General features: G+C 36.4%; 1 protein-coding gene across 35 annotated transcripts in view; it reads right to left on the bottom strand.

Moving 5' to 3' along the window:
- CLOCK (clock circadian regulator) overlaps positions 1-14,824 on the bottom strand; it is a 111,412-nt gene that overhangs the window by 29,971 nt on the left and 66,617 nt on the right. For all 35 annotated transcript variants that reach the window (XM_086405720.1, XM_086405713.1, XM_086405729.1 and 32 more), the window contains 7 exons: positions 9,744-9,864; positions 6,242-6,355; positions 5,987-6,105; positions 4,145-4,227; positions 3,829-3,935; positions 881-1,028; positions 171-246 (listed from right to left, as the gene is read on the bottom strand). In XM_086405720.1, the coding sequence (XP_086261846.1) occupies positions 171-246; positions 881-1,028; positions 3,829-3,935; positions 4,145-4,227; positions 5,987-6,105; positions 6,242-6,355; positions 9,744-9,864 (768 nt within the window). The remainder of the gene's footprint in view (positions 1-170; positions 247-880; positions 1,029-3,828; positions 3,936-4,144; positions 4,228-5,986; positions 6,106-6,241; positions 6,356-9,743; positions 9,865-14,824) is intronic.

Genomic DNA, 14,824 nt, shown 5'->3' with positions numbered 1-14,824 from the left:
CTTTTTTAAAAACACATGAGGTTTTAAAATATTAAATTTAATATAAAAATAAATACTATAGTTATAATTACAAGTAGATTAAATATTTGAAAAACAATTTTTCTGTAAATTATTGAGTCTTGTTATTCATTGAGAAGAAATAATTTTTTAAAAACCTATAAGATACATACTTTGTCAGCAGCTGTCTCTGGAAGAGACTCTTCAATGCCAAGTTCTCGTCGTCTTTCAGCCCTAACTTCTGCATAACTACAAGTGGAAAAAAAACAGAATTTCAGTGTTTGATCATTCATTTAAAACACTGCAGAGGTGCAACAATTCAATATTCATTATGTATCTCATTTGTTCATCACAAATTCCAGACAATTTTCTATGCACCAAAAAAACCCTAAAACATATATGTATATAGCACTATATATATATATATATATATACACACAGAGTGTATCTTAATTCAAATTTCACTTTTTTACATATCTAAAAAATTTAATGTACTACTATAAATGATCTGTAACCACACAGGACCTAAATCAAGAGGAATTAAATAAAGGAACAGTATACTTTATCTACTCTAGCTCTCCTTTTACATGACTGACTGTGGTATATACAAAAGACAGTTACAACATCTGCTCTAAACCATAAAACTTATGTCAGAAATTATGTTATCTTTATTTCTATATAACGCCTATAAGTACATTTAATAATAAATTGAAAATATGAATATTTTCAATAATATTGAAAATACTGAATATTGAAAAAAATACTGAAAAATAAAATGGAGAAAAAAATCACTCTGTACTTCTGAATAAGTCATACATAAAACTACATTCCAAAATCATTATGAATGTTTCCATATTCAGAAATTCTGTAAAAGAATTATTACCTTACTACGGTGTGAGTACAAACAATAAACTCTGGCCTTGAATTCCACTGATGGTAAGTGATATAATAATGAGTTTGAAGCCAAATCCACTGCTGTCCTTTGGTCAGGAACCTATAGTAACAAGATTTTCCTTTTCCATATTGCATTACTAAGAAGAAAAAAAATATTTTTTGATTTGTATTACTAGATTTTTACCCAAAGGTACCATTCACATTTATATCTATCTATCTATCTATCTATAAAATTCTTCTGGCTTTTCAATAACATATAGTATATCAAATCTTCCATAGCCTTCCATAATCTCCCAACTTAGAGCCTGTTATTGCTGAGTGTAGGTATTTTTCATACACAATAAATGTCCAAATACTTGAGAATAAATTATTCACATACTGACTCTCTCCTGCTAAGATATATTAAGGATAACAGCAATAAGTAATTACACCTGAGCTCTACTCCCCATACCCTACCCCTCACCCTCTGCAAATACAGCATCTTTTATTTTTTGGCTGCACTGGATCTTCGTTGCTACATTCAAGCTTTCTCTAGTTTCAGGAGAGCTGAGGCTATGCTCCAGTTGTGGTGTGTGGGCTCCTCACTGAAATGGCTTCTGTTATTGCAGAGCACAGGCTCCAGTGCGTGGGCTTCAACAGCTGTGGTACACAGGCTTAGTTTCCCTGCAGCATGCGGGATCTTCCCAGACCAGGGACTTGAACCCGTGTCCTCTGCAGTGGCAAGTGGATTTTTAACCACTGGACCACCAGGAAGTCCAAGTATAGCATTTTAGAGGCATTTACTTCTAAACCTTAACTTACCAAAATCAGAAAAACTTAATTATTTCAAGTAGCTGATTTCCCAAAACAGTATTTCAAGCAGTATTTCCCAAAACATTCTTTATAGATTGTAAATTCAAAAGTCTTTTAGCAGATATTAAGCAAAAAATGGGTTCTGTGTTAAATTAACTTGGGAAAATTTGTTCTTCTCAAAGCCTTGAGTATGCTAATCTGTCAAGATTCTGGTGGTGGGGAGATGGGGACTGATTATGAACTCTTACCTAATTTTCTTTGACCATAAAATTCGTTTTTAATAGACTGGTATTCAGTGGATAAAACCTTAAGACAGGCTGGACCGGAATCATGTTCGCTCTCTCTCCTCCAACCCGTCACTATTCATGAGGAAATCAAAGTCTACATACTTGAAATTGGTTGTCAAAAATTATCCAGCTAGTTAATAGAGGTGTCAGATTTTTTAATACATCACAGAGGCTAGTGCCCATATCACTCAAAGTGAAAAATATTTCTTTTGTGATATTATATAACATGCTTTATTTTCATAGAGGTTTATAAACCAGCCTAAGACATGAAGGTACATTAAATATCTAATTAAGCTTTAGAGGATACTCAAAATGGAAAGATTTGGGAAGGAGGATCAGAGAGGCAAATGAAACCTATTAAAACAAACTTCTGAAACAAAGAATGAACAAACAGCATGTGGTAAAGGAGTAGGTCCAGACTCTAATCCTATCTCTGCCACCAATGTTTTTTGTTTTTTTAATTGGAGGCTAATTACTTTACAATATTGTGGTGGTTTCTGCCATACATCGGAATGAATCAGCCACAGGTGTATGTGTATCCCCCATCCTGAATCCCCTCCCACCTCCCTCCCCATCCCATCCCTCTGGGTTGTACCAGTGCACCAGTTTTGAATGCCCTATTTCATGCATTGAACTTGTACTGGTCATCTATTTCACATATGGTAATATACATGTTTCAATGCTATTCTCTCAAATCATCCCACCCTCACCTTCTCTCACAGAAAAGTCTGTTCTTTACATCTATGTCTCTTTTGCTGTCTTACATATAGGATCATCATTACCATTTTTCTAAATTCCATATATATGTGTTAATATACTGTATTGGTGTTTTTCTTTCTGACTTCACTCTGTATAATAGGTTCCAGTTTCATCCACCTCATTAGAACTGACTCAAATGCATTCTTTTCAATAGCTGAGTAGTATTCCATTGTGTATAAGTACCACAACTTTCTTATCCATTTGTCTGCTGATGGACATCTAGGTTGCTTCCATGTCCTGGCTATTGTAAACAGTGCTGCAATGAATACTGGGGTACGTGTGTCTCTTTCAATTCTGGTTTCCTCAGTGTGTATGCCCAGCAGTGGGATTACTGGGTTGTACAACAGTTCTATTTCCATTTTTTTAAGCAATCTCCACGCTGTTCTCCATAGTGGCTGTACTAGTTTGCATTGCCACCAACAGTGTAAGAGGATTCCCTTTTCTCCACACCCTCTCCAGCATTTGTTTGTAGACTTTTTGATGTCTGCCACCAATGTTATGGGACTGTAAGTAAATTAGTTAGCCTTTTTCTGTCTCAGTTTACTTGTAGAGATAATAACAGACCTACTTTCTATTATACAACTGTGACTATGAATAATGAAAATAATACAGGTAAGTTGTTCAGAACAGGGCAAAACGAGATGATAATGTTCCTTCTGTTAATATAACAATGGAAGGTAACATTATGAAGCACTCACTGAGTTTTCTATAAGAGATTCTTTAAATGTGGCATTACCTCCTGGGCAGACTCACATGCCTAGAAATAAAAATTCATGAAATAGTGTTCTAATATTATAATTTTCAAAGCAATCTACTTCTTACTCTAAATATAGAACTTCTATATTTCAAAACAAGGTTTATTAGATGCCATATTATAAACCTGTACTTAACTACTATAGATTGAAATATATAAAATGGGAGGAAGTTTAATTTAGACTTGATCTAGGATTCCTATTAGAAGTAGTTATGCATACAAAAGAAATTTTTCCAATACATTTCAAAAATACAAAAATGGTCTGTTTTACCACCTTCTATTAATATGATAGTTATTTACAGATTAAAAAAAGTATTACCACCCGAAGTATTAAAATCTACTTACAGTGCTCATGACATTTTGCCAAATTTTCTAGGTCATCCACATGATAGTAATCATAGCCTGATGTTCCCAGAACTTCAAATGGCAAATATCCTATTATGGGTGGTGCCCTGAATTACATATAAAACAATCAATATTATGACTTTTTCCATTAATAAAAAGTACTCAACTACAAACCAATTTTGGGAGGAAACTTTATTTCTTAAATAATGGATAATGAGTTTGAGCATCCTGTCTAGAAAAAGTTTGTCTTTTAAATCCAATAATTTCAAGAATTATAATGATTAATCTTTTTATAGAATTTAAAAATGGGAGTTACCTGTGATCTAGAAATAGAAACTTCCACTCTAAACTATGTCTAGATGTAAACTCTTCATTGGGTTCTTCAACAGTGCACATTTCCTACAAATAAATAATTAAATTGAGAAATACTTTTCTGTGTACTCAGCAAATTATTAAATATTGCATCTGTATAAGTCATTTTTAGCTAACTTTTCCTTAAACATTTCTTTAAAAAAACATTTTTATTTTCTAGTACTAAGGAATGTGGCAATAAACACATGCAGGCTTCTGGGGGAGTACTTCTCACTCCACACATTTCTCTATTCACTCACATGCCTATAAAGTCTCATTCTAATCTCTCTCCTGAATTATAGTTCTATATTTCTGTCTGGATGTTTCCACATACCACAAACTCAACATGTCCTAAAATGAACCAACTATTTTAATCCTCATATCCAGTTACATAATGTTCCATCTCATTAATGGAGGCATACCTGTACTGTGCCATTAAGTCTAAAATCTAATAGTCACAATACATTCATTTTCACCTTTCACCATCTAAATGGCCACTGCTAAATCCTTTCAGTTTCACCTTCTAAGTTGTTGTTTTTTTTTTTTAATCTATTCAATCCCATCCATCTTCAGGGTCTTAGTTTAGACTCTAGTTGCCACCACTGGCTCACATTATTGCAAAATATTCCAAACAAGTTTCCCTGTCCTTCAACTCATCTTCTATTCTGGCCACAATGACCTTATAAATACTCAAACATGATTGTATAATTTCCCTAACAGAAAAATCTTAATGGCTGCTCATTCCATTAGGACAAAATCTAAACAAGGAGAAACAAACAACAAAGAAAAAAACATGCATCACTGCCAGCGTCTGCTTACTTTTCTAACCTCATCTCTCAACATCCCTACCCTCCCTCCATTCACAGTAACCCTAGGCTCTAGTCGTATGCAACAATGTATTCCAACCTGCCCCTGTTCTTGAATGACCTTCTGCAGCACAATGTAGTGATTAAGAGTTTGGGTTTAGGAAAAAAAGGAATTAGAATCAATCTCAGTTCTACTACTTAATAGCTGTGACTCTGGGTAAGTAACTTAACTTCCCTAAGCCACAGTTTCCTTACATATAAAATGGTGATCATATCACCATTTGTAAGTATTAGATGAGATAATGCACGTAAACAGCATGTGGTAAGCATCCAAAAAGCATGTTACCACCACCATTACTTCCTACGATCAAAACGAGTAGAGTCAGAGTGGTTTAAGATCCTCTAACTGCTAATTCAGTACTTTGTCCTATGGTGTTTCCCTAAATTTAAAATCTTAGCCTGGCTTATTTTCAGCCACTTTGTGGTTACTGAAGTCTTTCATTTTCTGACTTTACTACTAATCATCTACTTCCTGGACCCAGGATATAAAAATAAAATTATTTAATTGACTTTTAAAATTGAAAAGGTAAATTAAATGTAATAAGGTCACCTGTGTATTTCAAAAGAAAATTTCAAAAGCAATCTTTGGCCGTTCCCCTTTAATGTATTTGTGAACTATACAACAAAAGCACCTCAAAATTTTGCACAAAAGCAGGACAATGGTGATATATAACCACTGGTTAACAGCCAAAAATTTCACAAACCCAAATGAAATTTTTGGCCAACCCAACACAAGGTATATTATCAAAAAATTAGTTCTATAATTTGATGAGTGCTTTGATAACTCACTATTTGCTTCAAAAATATTATGATCATACATGTTTAATGACTCATGGCCATTACTACTTTAATGTTTACAGGAAGTATCTGGGAACAATTAAAAAAACAACAGATAGGACCCATAATATGAAGTGAAACCCTTCTGGGAAACAGAAACATACCTTAATGAACTGAGGTGTAGCTAATCTGACAGTAGCTACAAAACAAACTCTATCTTCATAAGAAGGCCTGTGAGTGCGTTGTATTGTTCCTTCAAAACCATTGTGTGCTGAAGTGGATACTAAAGCAATAAGGAAATGAATACCATCAGTTACTCCAGTAAAAATCTAGTTTTTACTAATACTTGAACATTTGTCTTTAAGAGCTTAAAATAACAACAAGTGAAAAAATATTGTAAGAGAAGCATTTTAACTTACCACTGTTTAAAGATTTGAAATTTCCTATAAATTTCACATATTCATAAGTAGATGGTTCCTTTGGGTCTATTGTTCCTCGAAGCATATGACAACAAAATTCTAACTGATTTTTTGCTGAAATAAGAGAAAAAATATAACGTATTTTGTGATTTATCATAAATAAGCCACACAAAGTAAGATTCTAATAGCTTTGTAAGTTTACAATTACTATTTTCTCATACAGAAGTCCTCAATGACATTGTGTTCAGTCCATAAAAGCAGAGTCTCTTCAGGAGATGATCTCACGTTGTCCTTAATAAAGAAGACAGATCTTCTGATACAAGTAACTCCATGTTCCCTCCATTTTTATTTGTCCTTCCTTGTCATTCATCACTCTAATCTCAAAGAAAGGTCTTGCTTCCTAGTCCAATTTTTTTTTATCTCTACTTTAAACAGTCTTTCCCATCTTCCTTCTCTAGGACCACCAGAACCATTCATTCCTTTAGCATTCACATATGTCTTCTTTGGGTCCTTACCTCCTACTTTTAAATTTACTCAGGTCTTTTTTCATGCTATTGTTTTTAGTAACACAGATCTCCTTCCTTCTCATTATGTGCTCTAGTTTCCGTATGTTCACCCTCCTTAACTTCATGTATTATGGCTTTTGCCCTCACACTTCTACAGAAAGTGCTCTTCATTGTTTCTACCTCTTCTTAAAACTCATATGTTTTCATTCCCATAGCATGAAAACTTACCTTCCTACCTTATTGACTATTTCTCTCCCTTCTATTAATCAGTCAACAAACTATAGACATTCACAAAAGTTCTTTTGATTGTAATCTATTATGCTTTACAAACTTACCAGCACTGACAAACTTATTTACTCCTAAATCTCTCTCACCAATTTTAACATTTTATGTAAGACCAAGTCTCATATCACTATTTTTCAGGACATTTGTACCTGACTGTTCCATCAGTAACTTAAATTCAAAATACTTGAAAGTGAATTTTTCCTTCTATCTTCCTAAGGCGGCTGTCATTCCCCTCTGTCCTATCTCCTTAGTTAGAAATCATATCAATTTGTTCTCTTTGTATCACCAGCTCAAAAACTAAATCTGTAACCAGGATCTGCTCTTTATTACACCAAGAACGCTCTGGTGAGTCATTTTTTCCACATGAGCAGCCAGTACCACCATTCTGGTACCGATGTAAATGACCTTGCATCTAGGTAACTGCAAAAATGTATTCTCTATGCCTCCACACTCTTGCCACTCAGACTCACCCTTGCCTACTACTCTTAGATTGTATTACTTTCCTCATTATTATTTCAGTACTCAAGGACTAATAACACCTCTCCACTTACAGTATCCAACTCATACTCTTCTGTTATTATCATCAATGGGTTTATCATTAAACTCAGCAAGTTCAAACTCTTACCTTCTTCCTAAAACCTTCCCCACTGATGATCTCTAGCTGGTTTGACACCAGTGGCTAACACTAAGTCCTACCTAGTTCACCTCAACACTCACAGGCACGCTTTCTTCTCCATCCTTACTTCTACTGCTGTCCTTTTTAACTCAAGTCTAGTCATTTTCCCAAAATTTTCCACCTGAGAGATTTTCTTTTTGAACCACAAAACCACCCAAATCCCCTTTTTGCTGGCTTCTCAACGAAGTAAAAAATAAAAACCAAACTGTTAAGGATGAAATATCAGGCTTTATTTCCTTCTCTAGACACAAACACATCACTTGTACTACCTTACCTTCATGATGATACAAATGACCTATTTGGAGAATCCTGAATTTTCCTAGCAATTCCCCTCTGTTTTAAATCATGTTCATTCCTTTGGCATGAAACATCCTTTTCATCTGTGGAAATAACTTTATTTTGTATATCAGTCCATTGGGTCGCAAAGAGTGGGATGCAACTAAACTGAACTGACTTCAAATACTGTTGTTTACAGGCGTATAACTGGCCTCTGCATCACTATATCCAACCCAAATCTTTCTCCTAGATGAAAGACTAGAGTAGTCGCTTAGTCATGTCATAGAAGAATTTGGTTTTTTAACAAGTATAAATAAGCTTCAAATGTATTCTCCTGGTCTCTTAACTACTCTCAACTTCTTCTGAAAGGCTATTTATTCTTATCAAAAACATACATTCACACATACTTACATGTGTGTATATGTGTATCTCAACTGTTGAACAGTTAATGTTCTACATAATCAAAGATCAAAATATGAAGAAACTTTAAAATGATTAATGTTAGTTTCCCTTGTAGCTCAGATGGTAAAGAATCTGCCTGCAATGCAGGAGACCTGGGTTCAATCCCTGGGTCAGGAAGATCCCCTGGAGAAGGAAATGGCAACCCACTCTGGTATTTTTGCCTGGAGAATCCCACGGACAGAGGAGCCTGGTGGGCTATGGTTCATGGGGTTGCTAGAGTTGGACATGACTTAGCAACTAAACCATCACCACTATAAGAAAAGTCAAAATTTAAAAGCCATGAAAAAAGTAGTTAAAGAAGACATCTAATAGCTAATGGCCAAATGTAGAGCTGTCATGATTTCAGACTTTACACAGGATAATTTATTCAAGAAAACGAGGGGTGGGAGGGAAGTTCCAGAGGGAGGGGACATATGTATACTTATGGCTGATTCACATTGCTGTGTGGCAGAAACCAACACAACGTTGTAAAACAATTATCTTCCAGTTTAAAATGAAAAAAAAAAAAAGAAAGAAAAGAAAACAAGATATTCATTGACCAGATATTCTGGTCAATGAATCTAGAAGAAAAGTCAGATTACACGACAACATTTTATACTTATTAAAGGCAGGACTACACTTCCCTATTCTTGGCATTTCTATTACATAGCACAAGTGTCTGTTACACTGCTGCTTTGTTGTTTACTCGCCAAGTCATGTCCGACTCTTTTGCGACCCCATGGACTGTACCACGCTAGGCTCCTATGTCCATGGGATTTCCCAGGCAAGAACACTGGAGTGGTTTGGAGTGGGTTGTCATTTCCTTCTCCATGGGGTCTTCCCAACCCAGAAATCAAACCTGCATCTCTGCATTAGACATATCCAATAAATTATTGTTTAATTCTGCTTAAAAGAGCACAAAATTTCTTTAAGTAATTTTATAAAAAACATGTTTTGTCTCATAGTTTCAGTGTTCAATTGGTTAGTGATGGTGAAAATAAAAACCCTTTATTTTCTCTTACTACAGTAAGATTTTATATAAACATTAATAAGAATATATTGCTGAGTTCCATTTTTCTGTAAAATAGTTTTATGGCATATTATAACAGATGAGATTTCACTGTATTCTGGAACAGAGTTCAGACTTTTAACATGGTCATAATTCCATTATATTTTAATATTTAAAAAGGATCTAACAGGGGATTTGGGATGATGCTATGTATTAATTTGGTTAAACATATCTCTGTCAAGAAATTACAAAAGTAAAGGATAATGCAACCAAATCCGTTTAACTTTTCGCTTAAGAGGTACTACTTACATTTTAAATATTCAGGGGTTAATGAATCACTTTCCAGCAGATGGGTAGAGAGTATTTTATAAACTTCTGAATGTTCCCCCTCTGGGATAAAATTAAATATACTTTGATCCACAAGATCTGACTAAAAAAGAAATTTTTAAAAATTAAATAATTACAGTGATTCAAGAGAAATTTATTTTAAAAATATATAATCACTCTTAAACACCAGACGAGCATATGGTTGACATCTCATTATCTGTAAACAGTGACAAATATCAAGTTTCAGAGTACAACTCAAAAGACATGATTAAGAAGGTGAAAAAAGTTTCCATAATCTCACTGTCTCTGATACGAGCATCATCAGATTCATGATCAATATGACCTTTGAAAGTTTTGTAACTTGTAAGTTTCACCACATGCGAACATGTAAAATATAACAGGACTAAGAAAGCTTATTAGAAGAATCTCTGGCTACCAGATATAGCCTTACTATACACACCAATCTCTGGTGAGCGGGGTATACGCTACAAATAAAGGACCACAGGACGGCCCACAGGCTACATGAAGAGAAGACTTGACTTTGACGTCAGTTCAATCGCCCAATGTGTCCTTTCTTTATTTCATCTTTTCCAGTCATCTAACCTGTATCCCACTGTCAAAAAGTCATGCTTTAAGATAAACAACCTCTTTCTAAATTCCATATATATGCGTTAGTATACTGTATTGGTGTTTTTCCTTCTGGCTTACTTCACTCTGTATAATAGGCTCCAGTTTCATCCACCTCATTAGAACTGCTTCAAATGTATTCTTTTTAATGGCTGAGTAATACTCCATTGTGTATATGTACCACAGCTTTCTTATTCATTCATCTGCTGATGGACATCTAGGTTGCTTCCATGTCCTGGCTATTATAAACAGTGCTGCGATGAACATTGGGGTACACCTGTCTCTTTCCCTTCTGGTTTCCTCAGTGTGTATGCCCAGCAGTGGGATCGCTGGATCATAAGGGAGTTCTATTTCCAGTTTTTTAAGGAATCTCCACACTGTTCTCCATAGTGGCTGTACTAGTTTGCATTCCCACCAACAGCGTAAGAGGGTTCCCTTTTCTCCACACCCTCTCCAGCATTTATTATTTGTAGACTTTTGGATCGCAGCCATTCTGACTGGTGTGAAACGGTACCTCAGAGTGGTTTTGATTTGCATTTCTCTGATAATGAGTGATGTTGAGCATCTTTTCATGTGTTTGTTAGCCATCTGTATGTCTTCTTTGGAGAAATGTCTATTTAGTTCTTTGGCCCATTTTTTGATTGGGTCATTTATTTTTCTGGAGTTGAGCTGTAGGAGTTGCTTGTATATTTTTGAGATTAGTTGTTTGTCAGTTGCTTCATTTGCTATTATTTTCTCCCATTCTGAAGGCTGTCTTTTCACCTTGCTAATAGTTTCCTGTGATGTACAGAAGCTTTTAAGGTTAATTAGGTCCCATTTGTTTATTTTTGCTTTTATATCCAATATTCTGGGAAAACTAATACAATTATGTAAAGTTTAAAAAAAAAAAAAGATAAACAACCTCTTCCCGAAAAAGCTGACTTACATGCTGAGCATTATAATCTATGTTAAGATATGGCTTTAATCAACAGTAATCTGACCAGCAAGAGGTTGCCGACAATGTGACATGGCTATGGAATCCAAAGCGAATAGGACAGCACCAGTCCATAAGAACCATGGACGATAAAACTTTAGTGAGATCACGTATGTGTGCATGCTAAGTTGCTTCAGTCATGTCTGACTCTGTGCAACCCCATGGACTGTAGCCTTGTCAGACCCCTTTGTCCATGAGATTCTCTAGGCAAGAATACAGGAGTGGGTTGCCATGCCCTTCTCTAGGGAATCTTCCCGACCCAGGGATCCAACCCACATCCCATGTCTCCTGAATTGGCAGGTGAGTTTTTTACCACTACATTTCCTGCCAAATCCCATCCAGTCTACTTGGTTTCTCTGCATTTCAAACTGCTCTGTGAAATCCTGGGGATAATGAAGTGATAGCTCCAAGACTATGGAAGGCAAGGGAGGTGAAAAGAAACTGTGAAGACAGGACTAAGGGTTCCACTAAGTAGTTTCACTTTTATTTCCTATTTCAAATATTTTTAAGATTGTTCAAAACAAAAAACCTCAAACAATAACAAAAAACAGAGAGCCACTGAGGATGGTAAGAGGCAGGATAGGGGTGTTTACCACTCTCATACAAGCCATATACACTTTCTTCAGTCCTTTCTCTAGCCTTCAAGGTACACGCCATGAAGTGAATCTTTCCCCTCTCTCACCACGTTTGTACTCTTCTGTCTTTCACAGACCAGCTGAAATTACTTCCTCCAAAAATATGTCTTTTAACTGCATTGTTGTTGTTCATTGTCCAGTTGCTAACTCATGTCCAACTCTTTATGACCCCATGGACTGCAGCACACCAGGCTCCTCACTCCTCCACTAACTCCTAGAGTTTGTGTCCATTGAGTCGGTGATGCTATCTAACCATCTCATCCTCTCCCCCATCTCCTTTTACCTTCACTCTTTGCCAGCATCAGGGTCTTTTCAAATGAGTCAGCTCTGCACATCAGGTGGTCAAAGTATTGGAGCTTCAGCTTTAGCATCAGTCCTTCCAATGAATATTCGGATTGATTTCCTTTAGGATTGACTGGTTTGATCTCCTTGCTGTCCAAGGGACTTTCAAGAGTCTTCTCAAGCACCTCAATTCAAAAGCATCAATTCTTTGGTGCTGAGCCTCCTCCCTGGTTCAACTCTCACATCTATATATAACTACTAGGAAAACCATAGCTTTGACTATTAATATATGGACCTTTGTCATCAAAGTGATGTTTCTGCTTTCAATATGCAGTCTCGATTTGTCATAGCTTTTCCAAGGAGCAAGTCTTTTATTTCACGGCTACAGTCATTGTCCGCAGTGATTTTGGAACCCCCCCAAATAAAATCTATCCCTGCTTCCACTTTTTCCCCTTCTATTTGCCCAGAAGTGATGGAATCAGATGCCACAATCTTAATTTTTTAATGCTGAGTTTCAAGCCAGCTTTTTCTCTCTCTTCTTTCACTCTCATCAAGAGGTTCTTTACTTCCTCTTCATTTTCTGCCATTAGATTGGTATCCTGTACATATCTGAGGCTGTAGATATTTCTCCTGGTAATCGTGATTCTAGCTTGTGATTCATGCAGCTCGGCATTTTACATGATGTACCCTACATAGAAGTTAAATAAGCAGAATGACAGAATACAGCTTTTTCACACTCCTTCCCCAATTTTGAACCAGTCCCTTGCTCCATGTCTGGTTCTAACTGTTGCTTCCTGACCCGCGTAGTTTTCTCGGGAAAGAGGTAAGGTGGTCTGGTACTCCCATCTCTTGAAGAATTTTTTAGTTTGTTGTGACCCACAGGGTCAAAGGCTTTAGCATAGTCAATAAAGCAGAATTAGACGTTTTTCTGGAATTCCCTTGCTTTTTTCATGACCCAACAAACGTTGGCAATTTGATCTCTGGTTCCTCTGACTCTTCTAAACCCAACTTGGAAGTTCTTGGTTCACGTAAGTGTTGAAGCCTAACTTGAAGGATTTTGAGCACAGCCTTGCTAGCATGTGAAATGAGCACAACTGTACAGCAGTTTAAACATTCTTTGACACTGGAATGAAAACTGACTTTTTCCAGTCCAGTGGCCACTGCTGAGTTTTCCAAATTTGTTGAAACACTGAGTGCAGCACTTTAAAGCACCATCTTTCAGGGTTTTAAATAGCTGAGCTGGAATTCCATCACCTCCACTAGCTTTATTCATAGTAATGTTTCCTAAGGCCCACTTGACTTCTCACTTCAGGATGTCCAGGTTTAGGTGAATGACCATACCATCATGGTTATCTGGGTCATGAAGATCTTTTTTGTAGAGTTCTTCTGTGTATTCTTGACATCTCTTAATCTCATCTGCTTCTGTTAGGTCCATACCATTTCTTTCCTTTATCGTGCCCATCCTTGCATGAAATGTTACCTTCGTATCTCCAGTTTCATTGAAGAGATCGCTAGTCTTTTCCTTTCTATTGTCTTCCTCTATTTCTTTTCATTGTTCATTAAAGAAGCCCTTTTTATCTTTCCTTGCTCTTCTGTGGAACTCCCTGCATTCAGTTGCACATACTTGCCGGGAGCCGGCATATTGCATATTGAGTGCATATTGCATATTGAGTGCAGCACTTTCCACAGCATCATCTTTCAGGATCTGGAATAGAATTGATTTGAATAGAACAGAATTGCCGAAGAATTGATGCTTTTGAACTGTGGTGTTGGAGAAGACTCTTGAGAGTCCCTTGGACTGCAAGGAGATCCAACCAGTCCATCCTGAAGGAAATCCACCCTGAATATTCACTGGAAGGACTGATGCTGAAGCTGAAGCTTCAATACTTTGGCCACCTGAAGCCAAGAGCCAACTCACTGGAAAAGACCCTGTTGCCGGAAAAGATTGAGGGCAGGAGGAGAAGGGGGTATGAAATGACTGGATGGCATCATCAACATAATGCACATGAGTTTGAGCAAACTGGGAGATAGTGAAGGACAGGGAAGCCTGGCTTGCTGCTGTTCACAGGGTTGCAAAAAGTTGCACACAACTTAGCAACTGAACAACCACAGAGAATGAAGTGGGTCAAAGTGGTAAAGATGTTCAGTTGTGCATGTGTCTAGTGGTGAAAGTAAAGTCCAAAGCTGTAAATAACAGTACTGCTGCTATTAATAATAGGAACTTGGAATGTTAGGTCCAGGAATCAAGGTAAATTGGAAGTGATCAAGCAGGAGATGGCAAGAGTGAACAACGACATCTTAGCAATCAGTGAACTAAAACAGATGGAAATGGGTGAATTTAATTCAAATAACCATTATATCTACTACTCTGGGCAAAAATCCCTTAGAAGAAATGGAGTAGCCCTCATAGTCAACAAAAGGGTCCAAAATGCAGTACTTGGGTACAACCTCAAAACCAACAGAATGATCTTGGTTCATTTCCAAGGCAAACCATTCAACATCACAGTAATATGCTCCAATCACTGGTGCCAAAGAAGCTGAAGTTG

Source organism: Bos grunniens, chromosome 6 (genome assembly GCF_055505025.1).
Source record: "Bos grunniens cultivar Pamir isolate PY7600 chromosome 6, Bosgru_T2T1.0, whole genome shotgun sequence".
NCBI classification, from domain to species: domain Eukaryota; kingdom Metazoa; phylum Chordata; class Mammalia; order Artiodactyla; family Bovidae; genus Bos; species Bos grunniens.
Note: the sequence above shows the minus strand (reverse complement) of the source record. Positions and strands in the feature narration are given on the sequence as shown.